The 22,397-nt window shown below is 38.2% G+C and overlaps 1 protein-coding gene across 3 annotated transcripts in view; it reads right to left on the bottom strand.

Annotated features, from left to right (window-relative positions):
• Positions 1–15,677: 15,677 nt before the first annotated feature.
• kcns3.L (potassium voltage-gated channel, modifier subfamily S, member 3 L homeolog) overlaps positions 15,678–22,397 on the bottom strand; it is a 76,684-nt gene continuing 69,964 nt past the window's right edge. For all 3 annotated transcript variants that reach the window (XM_041563568.1, XM_041563570.1, XM_041563569.1), the window contains exon 2: positions 15,678–17,668. In XM_041563568.1, coding sequence (XP_041419502.1) covers positions 16,161–17,624 — 1,464 coding nt within the window. In that variant the 5' untranslated portion in view covers positions 17,625–17,668 and the 3' untranslated portion in view covers positions 15,678–16,160. The remainder of the gene's footprint in view (positions 17,669–22,397) is intronic.

Here is a 22,397-nt window from a genome sequence, read left to right as displayed (position 1 = left end):
TGCAGACAGGCCAGACCTACCTGTCATCTGTCTGTAGTCAGCAAAGTGGAGGGAAGAGTAAGTGAGCGTGGGCATTACAGGAACTTATTATTCTATCAGAGTTAGTTAGTTATAATGAGTAAGGTGTAGCTCCCGAACCCTTTCGGATCTTTTTAGTCATGACAAAGAGGCAGAAATATAATAAATATATATTATAGATATATTGAGATGGGAGATAGAGACACACAGAAGACAGATGAGAGATAGATAGAAAGATGGATAGATAATTAAAGATAGATAGATAGATAGATAGATAGATAGATAATAGATGATAGATAGATAGATGATAGATAGATGATAGATAGATAGATAGATAGATAATAGATAGATAGATAGATAGATAGATAGATAGATAGATAATAGATGATTAAAGCGTGATAGATATACAGATAGATAAAAGATTGATAGTTAATAGATACATCAATAGATAATAGATAGATCAATAGATAATAGATTGATTGGTAGATAGATAAAATAGATGATAGACAATCAGATTAATTGATTTATAGATACATAATAGATTATGAAAGATTTATAGATAATAGATGATAGACAATAGATGATGAAAGATATATAATAGATAGATAGATGGATAGATAGATAGATAGATAGATAGATGAATAGATAGATAGATAGATAGATAGATAGATAGATAGATGATAGATAGATAGATAGATAGATAGATAGATAGATAGATAGATAGATGAATAGATAGATTGATGAGTGATTTGGATATGTCTAAAATTAAATACAGTTTTGCTGTAATTCCATTGTACACTGTATTCTGTAGCAGTGGCAGTTAATCCGCATCTAGCCAAAGGGAAAGTCAACTGTTTTTCATTAAATGTGAAGTCTTTGAAACGATCCCATCAGCTACTGCGTGCAGGTTCATTCACAATCCAGACTTGGAGTGATGCTACAATTGCAGGGCTCCTAGTAGCGGGAGTGGGCCACCAGTAAGATAAATACATTGTCATGTAGCAAGCAATGAGCAGCACTGATATATTTATATAGTTTGCTGCTCCGGGAGGGCTCAGCTCAGAGCCAAGGTGCACAGAGAGTGATGCTCTAACTCCCCAACTGTCAGAAGGATTGATGGGTGCTGCTGGCCACACAGTCGCTCTTGCTGTAAATAAAGGGTGGCCAAAGCTTATAATCAAGAAATCATTTACCAGTGAAAAGTCATAAAGAGAAAACTGGGGCTGTTTGCTATTTATTATAAATGCCATAAAACTGCCATCATTCAGTAGTGACTCACAGACACAGATGATCTCTGTTGCGCTTGCTGCACTAGCAGGGCCAAATTTCCAGTTAAAAAAAACTGGAAATTCAGCTCTTAAATGCACCAGAGGTGGTTTTTTGCAGCCCCTGGTAACTAGCCGCTTGCTGCCACCTTTGAAAATGCTATTTCATTCAAATTTTTGTGCCAAAAGTGACATCAGCGAGTCATGGTGCCCATGCGGCACACAACCCTGGGAGCCAATGTGACTGAAGATAAGAAGAAGCACAGTCTGCCAGTTCACCCCTGCTCCGCAGCCCCTACAATTTAGGAACCACTGATCTAGAGAGCTATAGGTTTCCTATATTGGTTTTATGCAAAGTAGGGAATCATGTTGAATCTGGATTGTCAAAATTGTCAATATAATTCTGGCCCTTCTTGCCCCGCTCCACCACCAAAAACTAGGCAGGGAGGGCTGAAATGACTCTGGTCTTCTGCAATAATAAATGAGGCCTTGCAATGTCATTTGTACTTTAAACTATGTCCCTTTCTGATACTTATCAAATGCTTTTTCTACCCTACAATAAAATTGACCCTGAAGAAGATTGATACCTGTACCATTTTTAAAGTGGCCATAATATAAACAGAAAGAGCCTGGGAAAGAAATACTGTAGAACCATGGCTGTGTCATTGATATGAGATGCTCAGTATTAGAGTATCATGCGGGGGGTTCAACCAGGGCACCCATTAGCACATGGAATAGACCTAGATATAAGTGAATATTTTTGTGTGAGTCATTCAGCCATAGCCTTAGCATCCGGACAGTAAATACACATTCACCCCAAATCCCAAACTATTTTCATTGTGGGCTTCTTGTTGTATCTAGGAGAACAAATGTCCATTCTCTCCAATTCTCAAGTGACATCAGTGAGTCATGATGCCCAGGCGACACAACCCTGCGGACCAATTCAACAGAAGATAAGAAGATGCCCAGTCTGCCAGGGGCACCCGACACCCCTGCTCTACACCCTCAAGGAGGGCAGCCCCCACAATTTAGGAACCACTGATCTAGAGAGCTATAGGTTTCCTATCTTGGTTTTATGCAAAGTAGGGAATCATGGTAATTCTGGATTGACAATATAATTCTGGCCCCGCTCCACCACCAAAAAGTAGGCAGGGAGGGCTGAAATGACTCTGGTCTTCTGCAATAATAAATGAGGCCTTGCAATGTCATTTGTACTTTTAACTATGTCCCCTTCTGATACTTATCAAATTCTTTTTCTACCCTACAATAAAATTGACCCTGAAGAACATTAGTACCATTTGTAAAGTGGCCATAATATAAACAGAAGGAGCCTGGGAAAGAAATACTGGAGAGCCATGGCTGTGTCATGGATATGTGATGCTCAGTATTAGAGTATAATGTCGGGGGTAGGAATTAGAGGAGCATGCTTGAGTGTGAAATTTATACTAGAGATGGAGCCAAGGGTTTTTAGATGTCAAATAAAAGCAAATAAAGATAATGAGAAGATAAAAGAGAAATTGCTGCTGAGTGAAAATAAAACTATAGCATTTTCCTCTACAGCCATAGACTAAACAATCTGACATTTAGGGAGCGGTGCCTTTGAATTTATCAGCAGTTGAAAATGTCACTATTTCCCGCACCAGCCAAATACAAAGTCTGCACGGAAACATTAGCTCTTTTCATCTTCTGCAACTACAACTCCCACAATGGTTTCAGCAGCACAGCTAGGCCAGTGTTCCACTAGATTTTCCCATATGTGATTTAAATGAAAGAATTAGTCGTAGTAGTACAGGTATGGGATCCGTTATCAGGAAACCCATTGTCCAGAAAGCTCAGAATTATGGGAAGGACATCTCCGATACACTTAATTTTATCCAAATAATCCAAATTTTCAAAAATGATTTCCTTTTTCTCTCATGGATAAGAATAATTTATTGAAGCTACTGTCTACTTGATAAAGGAAAAGAAACTACCTTCTCACATGAAGCACCTCTTGTTCTGGGCCAACTTACTGGTAGAGGTATAGGATCTGTTATTCGCATATAACACATTTGGATATCCAGAAAGCCCTGAATTACAGAAAGGCCATCTCCCATTGACTCAATTTTTTCCAAATAATCCAAATTTTAAAAAAACGATTTTCTTTTTCTGTGTAATAAGAAAACTGGACCTTGTACTTGATCCCAACTAAGATATAATTAATCTTTATTGGAAGGCTATTGGCCTTATTTAATGTTTACATGATTTTCTAGTAGACTTAAGGTATTTAGATCTAAATTACAGAAAGATCTGTTATCTGGAAAACCTCAGGTCTCGAACATTCTGGGTAACAGGTTTCATACCTGTATATGAAGCAGATCTTGGTCATGAAGCAGGTCATGGTCTGCCTCCTCTATACCAAGACCCTGGGAGAAGTCACAGGTGACTCGTGATTTTGCGGGGGACGGGGTCGAAGGGCCATGGGGGCCCAAAAAAACAAAACATTGTAGTAGGGTATGAAGCAAAAGGGAAATAAAGCAAAAAGGAATATACAGTCAGTTCTTAATGTAGGTGTAGGTATAGGACATGTATTGGGATGGGGTACCTGGGGCCCACCATATACTCAGCTGTATTAGGAGAGTACCAGATTTGGAAAGGCAGCGCACATGGGCCTATAAAGGTCTGGACAGAGATTGAAAATAGGCCCTGGCATTTCAGGCACAAAGAGCCCAAACAGCCCCGAGACTCCCAATAAATAGGAACTGTCAATGGAATCTTACAGCAGCCCCTCTGGATCCCATACCCAGTGCTGTATTTAGGTCTGGTGCTTCCCTAGGCAGCACCCCTATTACGAAAGTGACTTGTGCGAGTGAAGTCATAGCGTGTGACATCCGATGAGCTGTGCTCCTAACCCCTCTTAGCAGCCAGATTTGCCCACAAGTTTCTGACAGCAGGTGGGGAGATTTTTTATTCAAAATGTTTTTTAATTTGTTATATAGGCACCCAAAGGTTGCCCCTTTAAAACTGCCACTCTAGGTGCAGGCCCTTGGATGCCTATATACAGTATAATAAAACTCTGTTCATACCTGTTCAGTGTTAACTCATTGGTTCTACCTAAAGTAAGAAGGGTATTTTGTGGTTTACAAGCCCTTAGGGTCAGGACACACTCTCAGATGCGGGGAAATTAGTCGCCCGGCGACAAATCTCCTTTTCTTCAGGGCAACTAATCTCCCTGAACTGCCTCCCGCAGGTTAGAAACGCTTCATTTTCCGAAGTCGCCCGAAGTTCACTCGTGAGGCAACTTCGGGCAAGTGCCAACCCCCTGGTGATTTACATTCTAGCTGGCAGGAGGCAGTTCGAGGAGATTAGACGCCCTAAAAAGAGGAGATTTGTCACCAGGCGACTAATCTCCCAGAATCTGAGAGTGTGTCCTGTCTTAAAAATAGAAATGTCCTTGCTGATTTTTCTTTTGTTCCCAATATGTGTGTATTTGGACCCTTTGGTAATAATGGGGACCTTCTACTGCTGCACCCCCTATACTTTCCCATATACTTCATCTGCCTTCCAAATCTGTCTGTGTTTCCTATTGTCTTTCATTGTGTCTCCTTTAAGATAAAACTATAGAAAATAAAACTGATAAATATATAATAAGAATTATAAATGAAATATACAAATGCGCTACAGCAAATGGAAATGATTCCAGAGAGAGAGAACTTTAGTGCTGTGATTGATTGGGTCAAGGAAATCCATGCTACACAGAAACACCAAATAATTAACATGACCTAGGAAAAAAAATATTTTTATTAACTCCATAACAATAATTGGAAAACATGTAATTTCATGAGAGGAGGCTATAATTTAGGGATAAATATGAAATGCTGCAGGTTTATGGATAAGTCATACTTAGCCCTAATTGAAGTTCTGCAGGATGCCCTGGAAATGGCGCTAATTACAATTACAGGCCGACAAAACAATGTTTCCTTAAAAAATGATATATCAAGTCCAAACAGACGCCGAGCCTTGGAGCTTATTTTTTATTGCGGAAATCCATATGCCCCCAATAAGCAAAACTATTGTACTGTTCATTTGTAGTGATGGGCTAATCTGTCCCGTTTCGATTTGTTGAAAATTTCACAAAACTCAGAAAAATTTTACGAAACAGCGAAAAATGTTCGAAACACATTTAAGTCGAAACACATTTAAGTCAATGGGCATCAAAAACATTTTTCAATATTTCCCCTTTACTCCAAATGCAATAAAGTCAATGGGCTTCAATAACATTTTCTCAGCGACAATTTTGTCTCAGCGACTTTTTTGTCCAAATGCATTTCAATCCACCGAAAAATTTGCGAATTTCCCACAAAATTTGCGAAACGACGAAAAATTTGTGAAAAAATCGTGAAAAACGCAATTGATGCCTGCGTCCAATTTATGACACGCATCCGAAAAGTCGCTCGTGTAAATTTTGATGCTGGCATTAAAGTCAATGGGCGTCTGAATAGTGTTGACGCCAACACGCGTCCAAAATTATTTGACGCAGGCGAATTTTCACTGGCAAATTTTCACGGGAAATTAGCAAATTTATTTCGCTGGCGCCAAAATGCAGAAATTCGCCATGAATTCATGACAGGCAAATTTATTCGCCCATTACTACTGGCAAATAAATTCGTTCATCACTATGCATTGGTATCTGTGCTGCGGGTCTAACATATCAGAGGCTGAAATGGGCACTTACAATGTATTTACACCACCTTTAGTGCTAGAAGGTGAATGAAGAACATCAACGAGATTGGAAAAAAGATATAATGCCTCCAGATTTCCCTAACTCTACCATTTCCAAGCAATACTGCCAGGTCACAGTAGCTGGATCCTTGTAGTCACCAGCAATGCTCCTGAACCCCAGTCCTTGGCAATGCCAATGGATCCCTGTAGTCCCTGGCAATACTACCAGATGACTGAAGGTATGCCAGTCCATAGCAATGCCTCCAGATCAGAAATGGAACTAGGTGGGGTGGGCCCTGGTCCAGTTGCACCCCTTGCTCCCCTGGTAGTTACGCCACTGCTCAGATCCCTGTAATTCTGCTAGTCCCAGTAATGACACAGGATTCCTGTTACTCTACCTGGTAATACCACCTCTGGTAATACAGTGATCTCAGTTTGCTCCATAAATTGCTGGCCCTTTCCAAATGGTACTCAAAAAATTCTGCATTATGACAAATAGCACAAGTACAATCTACACTTGTACAATAATACCCCCCTCCCATCACTGCTTAGACAAAAAACAAAAAGCTGTACAGCACGAGAGAAAGAAAAATGTTTAAACCTACATTAAATAAATCAATAAAAAGCTGCGTTTATGTTGATTTTGTTTCAGCGCTATTGACAAATTGGTCCAAAGCAACCGACATGGTTTTGTTCCAGTTCAAGGCTGGATGAAATAAAATACACAACATTACTGGTGCAACAGTGAATAAATCAATTCTACATCCCCTCCAGCGCTCGGTTTTCTTATGCTGCTACAGTTCAGCCACGTATCAGTTAATAATTATAATAATAATAGGCCCATTCTAGATTATTACGGGATTTACTGTACAGGATTTTGTGTATATTTGTCAGGGAAGCAGAATTTATTACAGGTTTATTTTCCCTTGGAAATGCTTGTTCATTGCCCATGATTCCTTCATTGAATATTTGTATTTTTATTCTCAAGCAATTTGGAATGTATATATACCGTATATATGTACATGCAAATACTGTAGGTTTTCTGTTGATCTCTTATATTCATTCAATATTGTTTATATAGTGTTTTTGTTCCCATCTTCTCCTTTGCCTAGATATTCATGAATTCTGATATTTATATTCATGGCTCGTTTATTTTCCATTTTCTTATGTAAAGAACTCCTTCTCCCTGGTTCTTTTAAGGCTCCATAAGGCTTTGTCTGAATTCTCAATTTACACACAGCCACTTGACTTTCAGGAGCAGATTTATTAAGGTTGTGAGTCCATTCGAGTTCATTCAAAGGTATAAAAAAAAACTCTAAAATTCGACCTTTGATAAACAACCCCCTGAATATCGTCTTTATGTTGAAGTTCAACGATTCTTCTCTTACCTCTTCAGTTCAGGATGGTATATGAGAATCCTTAATTGGTGTCTTCCCAGATGGCTAAATCAAGGGGGAAATTTTATAAGAGTATGGGATCCCTTATCCGGAAACCCATTATCCAGAAAGTGACGAATTGCAAGAGGGCCATCTCCCATAGAGAACAATTCTACTTTTTAAAAGTGATTTCCTTTTTCTCTATAATAATAAGGCAGTACATTGTACTTGATGGTAACTAAGCTGGATGAATCCATATTGGTGGCAAAAAAGTCCTATTGGGTTTATTTATTGTTTAAATGTTTTTAGTACATGCCTTATCTAAAAAAACTCCAGGTTTCAAGTATTCTGGATAACAGAACCTATACCTGTTTATCAAAATAGAAAGACATAATGGGGCTCACTTGTAAAATTTGAACCTGGGCAGTAACTCACAGCAACCAATCACTGAGGCAAAATCTGGTGCAAAATAATGCAAATTTGCCCACTGTTTGTAAATTACTCCATTATTCTGAAACCCATTATCTAAATAGCTCTGAATAATGGAAGGGGTCTTCTCCCATAGACTCCATTTTCGCAAAAATTTATAAATTTTTCACTAGTGACGAGCAAATTTTTCGCCATCTGCAATTTTTTTAGTGAAATTGTGGGAAAGATTTACTGCAACAAAACAGAGCCAAAAAGTCACCATAAGTAAAAACGCCCATTGACTTTAATGCATTTGGACAAAAAAGTCGCCATAACAAAACACGCCCATTGACTTCAATGCATTTCGTGACAGATTCGCTCATCATTAAGTACCTTGTAAAGTACCTTATGGAAGATATAATAAATCCTTATTGGAAGCAAAAACCAGCCTATTGGGTTTATTTAATGTTTACATGATTTTCTAGTACAAAGTAAGAAGATCCAAATCAAGAAAAGATCCGTTATCCAGAAAACCCCAGGTTCCGAGCAGTCTGGATAACAGGTCTCATAGCTGTAATAATAAAACAGTACCTTGTACTTGATCCCAACTAAGATATAATTAATCCTTATTGGAGGCAAAACCAGCCTATTGGGTTTATTTAATGTTTACATGATTTTCTAGTAGACTTAAGGTATGAAGATCCAAATTGTGGAAAGATCCCATATCCTGAGTATTCTGGATAACAGGTCTCATACCTGTATTTCCATCTCACCTCTTAGCAAGGGAGTCAGCCTAGAGCAGTTTTTTTGGACTTTTTTTGATGTTGTTGGTCTAACCTTGGGTCATCATAATCATCATCATTTATATAGCACCAACAATATACGCAGTGCTTTATAGCTCCTTTAGTTCATGATAAGCTTGTAGATATAGGTTAACAGACATTTTTTTCCACTATAGCAAATAAATGTTAGTCCTGAATTTCAACATAATTGACCTCTGTGTTGGGATTTAGATTGGTAACCAGTGGTTTAGAGAGAGAGATGTACAAACTCCACATTTAGCAAAAAACCATCATGACTTTAATCAAGTGATCAGCAAGTGCTATCTGCTGATTGGTTGCAATAGGTGATCAGACCTACAGTAAACTTTGCACTTTTTATTACATACTCTATATCTATATCTGTTCTCTCGTATTTTATCTTTATTTCAGAATAAATAATAGATAGTCTCTGCATGGAAACACTCACTTTAAAGGGTAACTTTCACAGCAATAAAAATGAACCCACAATGCAATGGTTATTGAATGAATGTGTTTTGCAGACAATGATTTATAAGCAGACTTCCACCTCTCATTACTTTTCCTAGTGCAGAAAAAACTGAATCACACTGTTTGGCTCTTGGGCTTCCTAAGTTGCTGACATGCTAGAAATCAGTTTGTTACGTGAGCGAAATCCCAAATGACTTGGCTCTCAACCTAACAATGTTCACCTTGTTCTACCAACAGCTACTGCAAACAATGTAAAGGTGGCGGGAGTTAATTAATAAACTGTTTAACACTTGAAAGACTGCAAAAACAAAGGAGCTATAAAGCACTGCGTATATTGTTGGTGCTATATAAATGATGATGATGATGATGACCCAAGGTTAGACCTCCAACATCAAAAAAAGTCCAAAAAAACAACAACAAAAAAATATTAGTTCAGGTATGGGATCCGTTATCCAGAAACCTGTTATACAGAAAGGTCTGAACTACAGGAAGGACCTCTCCATCGCACACACTTTTAGGTTAAAACACTCTAAAGAATATTCAAGGTTGTGACAAACGCAAGAAAAAAATATGAAATATGAATGTTTGGACTTACCAAAAACCAATATATCAACGCATAGATGAAAATAGTTTAGAATGTTACTAAAGCTATTAAAGGCAAGAGATCCAATATCTGGAAACCCGTTATCCAGAAATAACTGAATGGTTGTCTAACTTTATACAAATAATCCAAATTTTTAGAAATGATTTCCTTTTTCTCTGTAATAATAAAACAGGACCTTGTACTTAATCCCAACTAAGATATAATTAATCCTTATTGGAGGCAAAACCAGCCTATTGGGTTTATTTAATATTTACATGATTTTCTAGTAGACTTTAAGGTACAAAGATCCAAATTACAGAAAGATCCATTATCCAGAAGGCTCCGAATTACAGAAAGGCTGTCTCCCAAAGCTTTCATTTTATCCAAATAATTACAATTTTTAAAAATGATTTCCTTTTTCTCTGTAATAATAAAACAGTATCTTGTACTCAATCCCAACTCAGATATAATTAATCCTTATTGGAAGCAAAACCAGCCTATTGGGTTTATTTCATGTTTACATGATTTTCTAGTAGACTTAAAGGACCAGAAATATCATTTTTTTAAAAAAAAAAAAAAAAATTCATTAGTATACAACGAAAAAAAAAAAAGACAAATGAAACTTTGAAATCGCTAAGTCTTTATTAAGAAATAATTTAACAAAACTCTGCTTGCTCTCCTCTTGAGAAAAGGCGACAGGGCGACGATCCATCGTGCGGCGCTCGATTTCTGCTCCCTGGCTATATCCTATAAGGAAGGCAGGGAGGAGAAATCGAGTGCCGCACGATGGATCGCAGGATCGCCTTTTCTGAGGAGCGCAAGCGGAGTTTCGGTAAGTTATTTCTTAATGAAGACATAATGAATACCTCCAAACATTTTGGAAATAAAAAATAGGGTCAAAAATGTTGCTGCACGTGGAGTGGCAATTTTTTTGACCACGCCCATTTTTGTGGCCACATGTACTAATTACCATGTTCATTTTACAAAATCTGGCAGGTTATGAAATGTTGAACATATTTCTGTGGGGTTTTTTTAAGTTAGAAACTTTGTTTTTTTTCTGGCTGTTCAGTGCAGAGAAAAACTGGACTTTTCAGTACAAAAGTGGGACTGCGGGTTGAGCTGTCAAAAGAGGGACTGTCCCTCTAAAAACGGAGGTATGGTATACTAATGAATTTTAAAAAAAAATTTGATGTTACTGGTCCCTTGAGGTATGAAGATCCAAATTACAGAAAAAGATCGTTATCCGGGAAACCCCAAACATTCTGTATAACATGTCCCATATACAAAATAGGGGTGTGGAAGCACTCTAAAGGCTAAGTAATAGTATATTTAAGTATAATGGAAGTGCTAGTTTTAATGCACATTCCCTGGGCCCCTGTCTCAAAAGTAGGATTATAAAACAGGGGTTTTTAGTTACAAAGTTATGATCATAAAGTTGAAAAGCCACCATACCACTTCAAGGTAAACCCCACATGGCGGTCCCTAACTTGTTTGCCTTTCGGCCATAGTATAAAAAGTCTTACTGCATAGTAGCATTCAGTGTAATCAGTGTCTGTTGAACCTTGGTTTCAGTGAAAAGGATCTATCCTCCCCCGCCAGTATGCGGCTTTTAAGGGGGGTATGGAGTGCTATTAAAAACCACATGAAGCTCAGCCACAGCTTCTGGCAACAATACAATGTACAAAATAGGGGTGTGGAAGCACTCTAAAGGCTAATTAATAGTATATTTAAGTATAATGGAATAGCACCCCATACCCCCCCTTAAACTAATGGGGCCCTATACTTTTAAAAATGGGCGTTGGTTGTACAATGCCTCTCCCTTAAAAGCCGCATACTGGCGGGGGAGGATAGATCCTTTTCACTGAAACCAAGGTTCAACAGACACTGATTACACTGAATGCTACTATGCAGTAAGACTTTTTATACTATGGCCGAAAGGCAAACAAGTTAGGGACCGCCATGTGGGGTTTACCTTGACGTGGTATGGTGGCTTTTCAACTTTATGATCATAACTTTGTAACTAAAAACCCCTGTTTTGTAAACTTACTTTTGAGACAGGGGCCCAGGGAATGTGCATTAAAACTAGCACTTCCTTTATACTTAAATATACTATTACTTAGCCTTTAGAGAGCTTCCACACCCCTATTTTTATACATTAACATGTCTGTCCCATACCTGTAATCTGGACCCTTTTTTTTCTTTAAGTGACATCAATGTAACTTTTTGTAATACAGAATTCATTAAATAGTCCAACGCCCTTGGAGCAACACTAGAACATGGAACAGCAGAATAACCAGAACATTTGTTAACCAGAATAACCAGATCCTTGGTTTATTTCATGTCCGATTTATTTATTTTTTCTAAAGCACCTACATATTCCGCAGCATTTGTAAGACTTTGCATGCATTCTTGCATTCACAACTGTTCTTCAATTATGCATACAGTACATGCCTGGAAGATGCCTGTGACTCCTTTGAATCATTTATTCCCAGTTCGTTGCAAGGGCAGTTTATTAACGTTCAAACAAACGGTCATTGACATTTTTTAAGTTGAAATGAAGTCTGGTACCTGTTTCAGCTCCTTTAAGCGTGAAAACGTTATCTATAACTTGATGCTTAGGAGTACAGAGACCTTCTAAACCACTGGAACGAATTAGCTCAGATAATGTTCATAGCGATAAGTCTAAGATGGCATTTTACAGTCTGTATTTTATTGTCATGCCTAATCATTTTATTAAACTGCAAATTAAAATAATTTCAATTACAGTTTTTAAAAATAAGTTACAATTGTTTCTGTGTCTTGAACTATATTGTACATTTGTTTGAATAATATTAGTTAAAAAATCATTTTCAAAAAGCAAATCTGTGCTCTAAGGTCTTGTTGTTTTCTCCTAGACAAACTGCAAGGCTTTGGTATATATTGCCCCCATCGGGGGTTACAGGGGCATCAAGCAGTGGCATAAGTGACATAGAGCAGACCCCATGGCTGTAAGGTTACCCTGGGGGATACGGGGCCTGGGCTTCGAGGTCTGCTATATAGTAGTACCGCTCACAGCCTATACTATCTTTTTAACTTTGCCGCAAACCAGCAGGGACAGGCAGCAAGTGGGCTGGGGGGTGCTGTGAAGACAGGGTCATACTGGGCTTAGGGGACATTGGAATAAACCCAGTGGGCCCTGACCCTTGTGAGTAGTGATAGGCGAATTTCTCCAGTTTCGCTTTGCCGAAAAATTAGCGAATTTCCAGCAAAATTAGCGAAAAGATGGAAAAATCACCGGTGTCTAATTTTGGACGCGTGTGTCAATTTTGATGCTGGAGAGATTCAGGAATTTATTCGGCGGTGGCGAAATGTGAAATTGGCCGCAAATTGGTGCCAGGCGAATTTATTCACCCATCACTACTTGTGAGTCCTGCCTACAAAGACCCACTCCCAGTAGCTGTCTGAGATTGTGCCACCATAAGAAGGTATTTGCAGTTGGGGAAAAGGGAAGCGGAGTGGGGGTTTTGCCTGGGAAGAGACCCCCCAGTCCCATGTTGGTGAAGAGGGACTGTAAGTATCAGACCATGCTCCCCCCCAAAGACTTTTTGTGTCACTACAAAATGCAGTTTGGGCAGGTTTGTGTGGATCATGAGTGGGGTTTTGGCATAAGGGGGCATGCCTGGGCTGGAAAAGGTGGTGGTTATGCCTCCACAAGCATTTTTTCATTGGGGCCCCATTATACTTTTAGGCAAGGTCCGCCGCCCATTGGAGTCCCCTTGGGTTAGGCCCTGCTAACTTTTGAATGGGGCCTTGGGATGTCTGCTAGGACCCTTGGCCTCTACAGACTTCTTAAGGTCAGAGTCCATCCTGAAGAAGTCTATGGCAGGAGAATTTATGGAAGATAGGCCTACTGCTTTGTTGACAGCTGGGATACTTGTATTGACTGATTTTACTTGCCAACAAAGCAACAAAAGAGGTTTAGCATAAAGACATTTTTTATGCTAAGATCATGCCATAACCCTTATTTAATCATTTTTAATTACAAACCAGGCTTTTTAATAGTGCTGCTGCTTAACTCAAGACCAGGGTGCTCTGCTTGCCATTGCTATTTTCTTTGGAGCCAACAAGCACAAGGCATTATAGGTTTGGAAGAGACACCTCAACCTCTTGCCCGGAATGGCCATTTGCTAACCATAAAAAAACTTTATGAATCGCCCCGAGTTTCTTTTGGTTCAAAAGGAGAGATCATACCCCCTTCTTAATTGGCAATAAAATAGAAAGATTTCTTTTGCATTCAATATAATATCACTTTCAATTTTTGTAAAAAAAGATGTAAAAAAATAAAACATCACAGAGGCAAATTATTCTATTCTTTAAAACAAAGGGAAAGCTATGTGTGCTATAATTGTTTTCATAGCAAGTCATATTATGGCTAAGAATCATACCCTGAGAAGTAAGTGCTCAGCAGGGCCAGCCTTCGGGAGTAGGTGATGAGCGATACTGCACTTGGGTACCATATGGTATGGGAGACTAGCTATTATCCTGCTAGATAAACACCTAAATTATAGTAAAATGTTTAAAGGGGTTATTCACCTTTAAAGGGATCCTGTCATCAGAAAACATGTTTTTTTCAAAACACATCAGTTAATAGTGCTACTCCAGCAGACTTCTGCACTGAAATCCATTTCTCAAAAGAGCAAACAGATTTTTTTTATATTCAATTTGGAAATCTGACATGGGGCTAGACATTTTGTCAATTTCCCAGCTGCCCCTGGTCATGTGACTTGTGCCTGCACTTTAGGAGAGAAATACTTTCTGGCAGGCTGCTGTTTTTCCTTTTCAATGTAACTGAATGTGTCTCAGTGAGACATGGATTTTTACTATTGAGTGTTGTTCTTAGATCTACCAGGCAGTTGTTATCTTGTGTTAGGGAGCTGTTATCTGGTTACCTTCCCATTGTTCTTTTGTTTGGCTGCTGGAGGGGAAAGGGAGGGGGTGATTTCACTCCAACTTACAGTACAGCAGTAAAGAGTGATTGAAGTTTATCAGCGCACAAGTCACATGACTTGGGGCAGCTGGGAAATTGACAATATGTCTAGCCCCATGTCAGATTTCAAAATTGAATATAAAAAAATCTGTTTGCTCTTTTGTGAAATGGATTTCAGTGCAGAATTCTGCTGGAGCTGCACTATTAACTGATTCATTTTGAAAAAAAAATTTTCCCATGACCGTATCCCTTTCAGTTAACTTCTAGAATGTTAAAGAATGGTTAATTCTAAGCAACTCTTCAATTGTCCTATTTTTTTATAGTTTTTCAAAGATTTGCCTTCTTCTGACTCTTTCCAGCTTTCTATTCAGGCCTCTCTTTTTATATTCCAGTCTCTTATTCAAGTCAGTGCATTCTTGTTAGGGTCATTTGGCCCCTAGCAACCAGATGGTTGAAATTGCAAACTGGAGAGCTGCTGAATAAAAAGCTAAATAACTCAAAAAACAGAAACATAAAAAAATGAAAACCAATTGCAAATTGTATCAGAATATCACATCATACTAAAAGTTAATTTAAAGGTGAACAACCCTTTTAATTGTTAATTTTAGATCCCAATATGAACTAAAAAGGTTTGTAGCAAGTTTTGGCCCTTATTACAAGCACACTAGGGGGCAGATTCATTAAGGGTCGAATTTCGAAGTTAAAAATACTTCGAAATTCGACCCTCGAATTGAAATCCTTCGACTTCGAATATCGAAGTCGAAGGATTTAGCGCTAATCCTGCGATCGATCGAAGGATTTTTCGTTCGATTGAACGATTAAATCCTTCGAATCGAACGATTCGAAGGATTTTAATCCAACGATCGAAGGAAAATCCTTCGATCAAAAAATCACAGGCAAGCCTATGGGGACCTTCCCCATAGGCTAACATTGACTTCGGTAGGTTTTACCTGCCGAAGTAGGGGGTCGAAGTTTTTTTTAAAGGGAAAGTACTTCGACTATCGAATGGTCGAATAGTCGAACGATTTTTCGTTCGATTCGTTCGATTTCGTTCGAATTCGAACGAATTTAACCAATTCGATGGTCGAAGTACCCAAAAAAAACTTCGAAATTCGAATTTTTTTCATTTGAATCCTTCACTCGAGCTTAGTGAATCGGCCCCCATATCATGGGAGCAATGTACTACAGACTGATGGCTCATTTACTAATACAAAACCAGACCAGATTGGCTCATTTACCAATATAATGCAATGTGAAAAATCTCAATTTTTTTACCCACAATCCAGCATTTTCCCCCAGAATTCCAGTGTAATAAAGTGCACAACTAAGCACTCAGCTATACGTCGATTTGCGCTCTTCGCAGCTGCACTTGCATTTGTAAATGAGCCTATTTGTATTTTTCATATTTGAGTTTTGTACAGGTCACTATTTACCCTTAAGGCTGGCCCTGATACAGTGAAACATAAAACAACTTTAGGGAGCTATTGAAAACAACGAGAAGAGGTACAGGACATGGAGGTAGCAATATAAGAAAAATGAGAAAATCAGAATAAAGATATCTATAAGAATCTCATTTCAACGTTGAGGGAAAGCATCCACAATTTCTTGGATGCTGGAAGCATCGGTTGAGTCATCGGTGCTTGCAATTATCCCTACAGAAGAGAGACTTGAGATAAAAGAATTCATCCTTCTTGCATATATATCTCTTATATTGAAATATGGTAAGTCATTGAATTTATCCTTTTGCTCATCTTCATTACATCCCTCCACTTCTATGGCTTTTTGCTTTTGATAGTACTTAGAAAATCTGTTAAAAATGATAGTTATTGGAAGCGCAACCACTAATATGCCGCAGATGATGCAAACAGTGGCAATAATCTTTCCGAACAGCGTAACTGGGTGAGTATCTCCATAGCCAACTGTGGTCATGCTAATAGTCGCCCACCACCAGCACATAGGGATACTGTGCAGCCCCGACTGGTCTTCATCTTTTTCCACATAATAAACCAGAACAGAAAAAATGGAGATGCCCACAGCCAAAAATAAAAGCAAAAGTCCCACTTCGTGATAACTGTGCTTCAGAGTGGCCCCTAAAGACCGTAATCCAACTGAGTGTCTAGCAAGCTTTAAGATCCTAAATATCCGCATCAGTCTGAGAATCTGGACCACTTTGCCCATGTTTTCTATGCCTTCATTTTCCTCATCGTTTACGTCTACCACCAAAGTGGCATAAAACGGGATAATAGAGACAAAATCGATGATGTTCATTGGGTTCTTCCAGAATTTTTTCTGAGAAGGAGCTACTATAAGCCTGATGACCAACTCTGAAGTGAACCAGATGATGCACACAATCTCCACCACGGCCAAGCCGGGATCTTCAACTTCTCTGTCGTTGGCGTCTAGTCTTTGAAACTCTGGCATGCTGTGAATGCACATGGCCACGATGGAGGTTAAGACCACACTTAAAGAGGAGATGGCGATAATTTTGGCTGACAAACTATAAGCGGGATTTTCCAGTCTGATCCATATTTTTCTACGAATGTTACCGAATTTCAATGTATCAAACATCTCCAGTTCTCTTTCGAACACAGATGATTGGTCAGATGAGGAGCCCAGGCTAATGACATCACTTTTCTGATCCCAATCTTTTTCGGCTATAATTTCCTTTTTTTCCTGGTACTTATTGCTACAACAGGAGTCAATGAACAGTTCATTGATTCCCCAATATTCTATCTCTTGGCAAAAAGAATAGACACACAGCTCCTCCATGACATGCAGTTTGCCAGTGTAATAAAAATTCAAAATATATCTAAATAGAGAAGGATTTCGGTCAAAGTAATATTCCTTGTCCGCCACATTGTAGTCGTCACACAGTTCAAGTATGGCTTCTTCCGAGTGACAGTTGAGCAGTTTTCCCAGCCTGGTGTGAGGGAATCGGAGTAGGGTTTTCTGATCCACTGACTGTATGAAGCCGCCAACATTTAACTTAACCAGTTCTTCATCATTCTTTGTTCTATGAAAAAACTCGCCATAAACCATCTTGGATTAACTCAACTTGACTGTCCTGGTTGATTACATTTCATCTGGAAAGTAAAAAAATGTTTAAATTATTTTTTGTCTAAAATCTATTGTTACATTTTACATTTGTTTTTACAAATTACAGGGACATAAATGTGCGTGTCTGAAGGCCCCCTAACAAAATTTATATCACATTCCACCTGAAGGGCCACATGTAATCAGGTGCAGTCTGGTAAATTCCCCTTACACTTAGGCCACTGCGTACAACAGTAGGAAGAGTAAGACAAGAAAACATCTCATCCTGAACTTTTGGGGGGTTATTTACTAAACTCCGAATGCAAAAATCACAAGAAATCCGTGAATTTTTTTTTTTTATAAAACCAGAAATCACGAATTTTTGGAATGTAGGAAACCCCTAGTATGGAAAAGTCTGAATCTGAAAATCCGGCATCTCAGACCTGTCTAGGTTGCATATAAGTCAATGGGAGAAGTTCCAATGATTTATTGATGTGCGCTGGGTTTTTGGCAATGCTAAAATTTTCGGGTGAAAAATCTGAAAAAATTGTGAAAATCAGATGAAAAATCTGAAAAAATCAGATATTTTTACGATTTTTTTCCCGCAAAAATTTTTCCGGGAAAGTGTACTAATAAATAAGCCCAAAAAACCTGTGCAAATTTCCTACGCAGTTTTATTCAGAAATATTGAGATAAATTTGGACTTTGATAACCTTGGAGTTGGTGAATATTGGCTATGCCACAAAAGGCTTGCATGAGTACTAAAACAAGTAACTCAATTGCATATTATAATTAACCCCTATTGACTAATGGCATCAAATGATGACATCATCTGTGAATAATTTTATCACCTTCAGTTGTCCAGTGCTTTACATGACAGTAGGTTGGCACAATTATTAAAATGTAAACTAACATTTTTTTCACAATTCCAGAAAATCACAACACAATGAGTTTGTGTTCCTCAAACTTGAATTTTTGGAGATTTATCAATTAAAAAACTTTTTTGACAATTCAAATGAAACAATTTGCCAGCTGAAACCTTTCAAGCTTCTATGGAAATCAATGGGAGATGTATTTTTAACATTCAAGCAATTTTCTTTTCACTGCCTGCAAGCAAGTTTTTTTCTGTCATCCAAATTTTTTCGCAATCACATTAAGAATAAATCTCAAACTTGAAAATGTATTTAGATCAATATTACTCTTGCGAAATGTCATAGAATTCGGTCAACTCTTAAACCAAAGCTTAGATTTGGCAAGGTATTGGTAAGATATTGGTAAGGCAGCCATATTGAATGAATCATCTCCACCAAACTGTCCGATCTAGACATAGCCAGATGCAAGAACAAAATCAAAGCCATTACCTGCGACCAGAGTCACCCAGGTCATGAAATATTCATATGGCATAAGCCCACCTACTCACTGAGGCACAGGAGGCCTGAAAGCATAAAAACCAGAAGCAAACGACTATTTAATAGCGTTTTCCAAGAGCTGTCAGACTAACTGCAAATGAGTCCAACGGATAAGAAAGAAGAAACCTTCAGGAATCACCTATCCCAACCAATCATCTACTCCCAACAAACTAAATGGTATAATTTGCATTCCCTGCACTTTACGTTTACTATTTATTAATCTTATACTCTGTGGGGCAGATTTACTAAGGGTCGGAGTGAATTCGAGGGAATTTTCAAAGTAAAAAAATTTCGAAGTAATTTTTTGGATACTTCGACCATCGAATAGGATACGTTGATTCGAATAAAAATCGTTTGAATATTCGACCATTCGATAATCTAAGTACTGTCTCTTTAAAAAAAATTTGACTTCAATACTTCGCCAAACCTGCCGAAGTGCTATGTTAGCCTGTGGGGACCTTCTACAACATTTTTCTAAGTCTTTACACATCGAATAAAAATCGTTCGATCGATCGCTAAAATCAATCGAATCGTTCGATTCGAACGATTTAATCGTTCGATCGAACGATTTTTATTCGACCACAGGATTGCCAAATTTGTTTTTAATTCGATGGTCGAATTCAGAAGTTTTTTGTACTTCGAAATTCGACCCTTGATAAATCTGCCGCTGTATCTCTGTATTTATACTCTGTATCTCTGTCCCACATATATTGTAAATATCAATATATTGTAAATATCCATGTGGGGGCCGATTCACTAAGGGTCGAATTTCGAAGTTAAAAATACTTCGAAATTCGACCCTCGGATTGAAATCCTTCGACTTCGAATATCGAAGTCGAAGGATTTAGCGCTAATCCTGCGATCGATCGATCGAAGGATTTTCCGTTCGATCGAATGATTAAATCCTTCGAATCGAACGATTCGAAGGATTTTAATCCAACGATCGAAGGAAAATCCTTCGATCAAAAAATCACAGGCAAGCCTATGGGGACCTTCCCCATAGGCTAACATTGACTTCGGTAGCTTTTAGCTGCCGAAGTAGGGGGTCGAAGTTTTTTTTAAAGGGGAAGTACTTCGACTATCGAATGGTCGAATAGTCGAACGATTTTTCGTTCGATTTCGTTCGAATTCGAACGAATTTAACCAATTCGATGGTCGAAGTACCCAAAAAATACTTCGAAATTCGAAGTATTTTTCATTCGAATCCTTCACTCGAGCTTAGTGAATCAGCCCCATTTATGTGTCTCACTGCACTGTGCTGCAAAAGAAATTCCTATGTACTCCTGGTACAAAAGGCAATAAATAGCTACTTGACTTGACTGACATATAATGCTGAGCTTATGACAGTTTTTCGTCATCACTATTTTTTTTTATAATACACGTTTCAATGATGCATGTGAAGCAAATGACATCACTGTGTTCTGATTATACATTATGACATAACTAAGTCCCTTTATAAGGATATCTTTTACAGGGAATTCATGATTCATGTGTATTATAGTATTATCAGAACGGTACAATGATCTCTTTAGGAGAAAAACTAATGCCTGTTTTACAAAAACATCAAATTAGATCTGAATTATCTTTAGACATTTCCATGAAATAAAGGCTTGCTGAGTTTGATGGTACAGGTATGGTATCTGTTATCCAGAAAGCAGCGAATTATGGAAAATACAATCTCCCATAGACTCCATTTTATCCAAATAATCCAAATTTTTTAAAAAAAATTACTTATTTTTTCTCTGTAATAATTAAACTGTACCTTGTACGGGATCCAAACTAAGATATAATTAATACTTATTGGTAGAAAATCAGCCTATTTGGTTTATTTAATGATTACATTATTTTTAAGTAGACTTCGGGGGTTATTTATCAAAGTCCGAATTTATCTCACTATTTTCTGCTACAAACTCAGATCAAATCCGCTTGGGTTTTTTACGCTTATTTATTAATACATTTTTCCGAAAATTTGCTTTGCTGTAAAAAATTTGATTTTTACAATTTTTTCTGATTTTTTCATCTGATTTTCATGAATTTCACAATTTCTTCGGAATTTCCACCCGAAAATTTTGAAAACTTCTGGGTATTGCATGAAACCCAGCGCACATCAAAAAATCATTGGGATTTCTTCCATTGACTTATATGCAACCTCGACAGGTCTGTGATGCCGGATTTTCAGATTCTGACTTTTCCATCCTCTGGCTTTAATAAATTCCATAAAAATTGTGATTTTTTTAAAAGTCTAATTTTATTTTTGCATTCAGAGTTTAGTAAATAACCCCCTTAGGGTATAAATATCCAAATGACAGAAAGATCCCTTCCTATTCAAAAAACCCCTGATCCCAATCATTTTGGATAAAAGGTCCCATATCTATATTTGATGCGCACAATAGGAAACTCAAAATGCGATGTGCTGGTGCAATAATCCCTAGCAGCCAATCAGATAATTTCATTATTATATTTGCACTAGAACAAATAAACTCATTAATGATTGGCTGCCATAGATTACTGCACTGGGGCATATTTGAGGCATTTAAGGAACAAACCAGGGGGGTATAATGTAAGGTAAACTGATATTTTGCTTGACTTTTCCTTTTTGGTGGAACAATAACAAAAAGGACACTGGCACTGTTATAATCTATAAAAAGAATCCCCCATGCTTCACAGATTTCCAATTTCATCTTGACTGACACCTGCTCACCCTCTCCCAGACCTCGCTTATACCCCACGTCATCTTCTGACATTCTTTTCATTAATTCCTAAAGGGTACAGACAGGGAGCAATGTCCTTTCCTTAGGCTGGTGCCTTGTATTGTCACCATTAATGCCAAGACATAACAAGGCCAATTCACAGATTTTAACCTTTTACTCCCCTTTATCCATTAAACTACCAGTTTCACATTCTTCTCCCTCTGGAGTCTATTTATTCAGGTCTCTGGACTCACCATAAATTACAAATGAAGTTCATCGATAGGTTTCTTATAAACTTTGCACAGTGCAGAATGATTTGCAGAGTGAACATATTTACATTGCATGTGCAATGTCAGACTGGCCAGGCGGGTCACCGTTTTTTTTAAAAGTATTTTCAGTGGCCAGGGGGCGACGTGTGCGCATGCGCGCCTTCATGCATGGCGCGTCACAGGAGGGGGATGGAGGGGCGGAGGGGGCCCTGGTCAGCAGTCCCAGTTGGCCCCGGGCCCCACAGTCCGACCCTGTGCATGTGTTTATATTTATAAAGCTGGACAAGATTGATGTATTTAACGTGCAAAGATAATTGCAAATGTTTTATTGATTCCATTTAAGAGCATTTAAAAAATACGACATAATTGCAAAAAGGGAATATTAATGTGGACACTTCAAGTTACACCACA

Source organism: Xenopus laevis, chromosome 5L (genome assembly GCF_017654675.1).
Source record: "Xenopus laevis strain J_2021 chromosome 5L, Xenopus_laevis_v10.1, whole genome shotgun sequence".
NCBI classification, from domain to species: Eukaryota; Metazoa; Chordata; class Amphibia; order Anura; family Pipidae; genus Xenopus; species Xenopus laevis.
The sequence above is the reverse complement of the archived record's forward strand: the minus strand, read 5'-3'. Positions and strand labels throughout refer to the sequence as shown.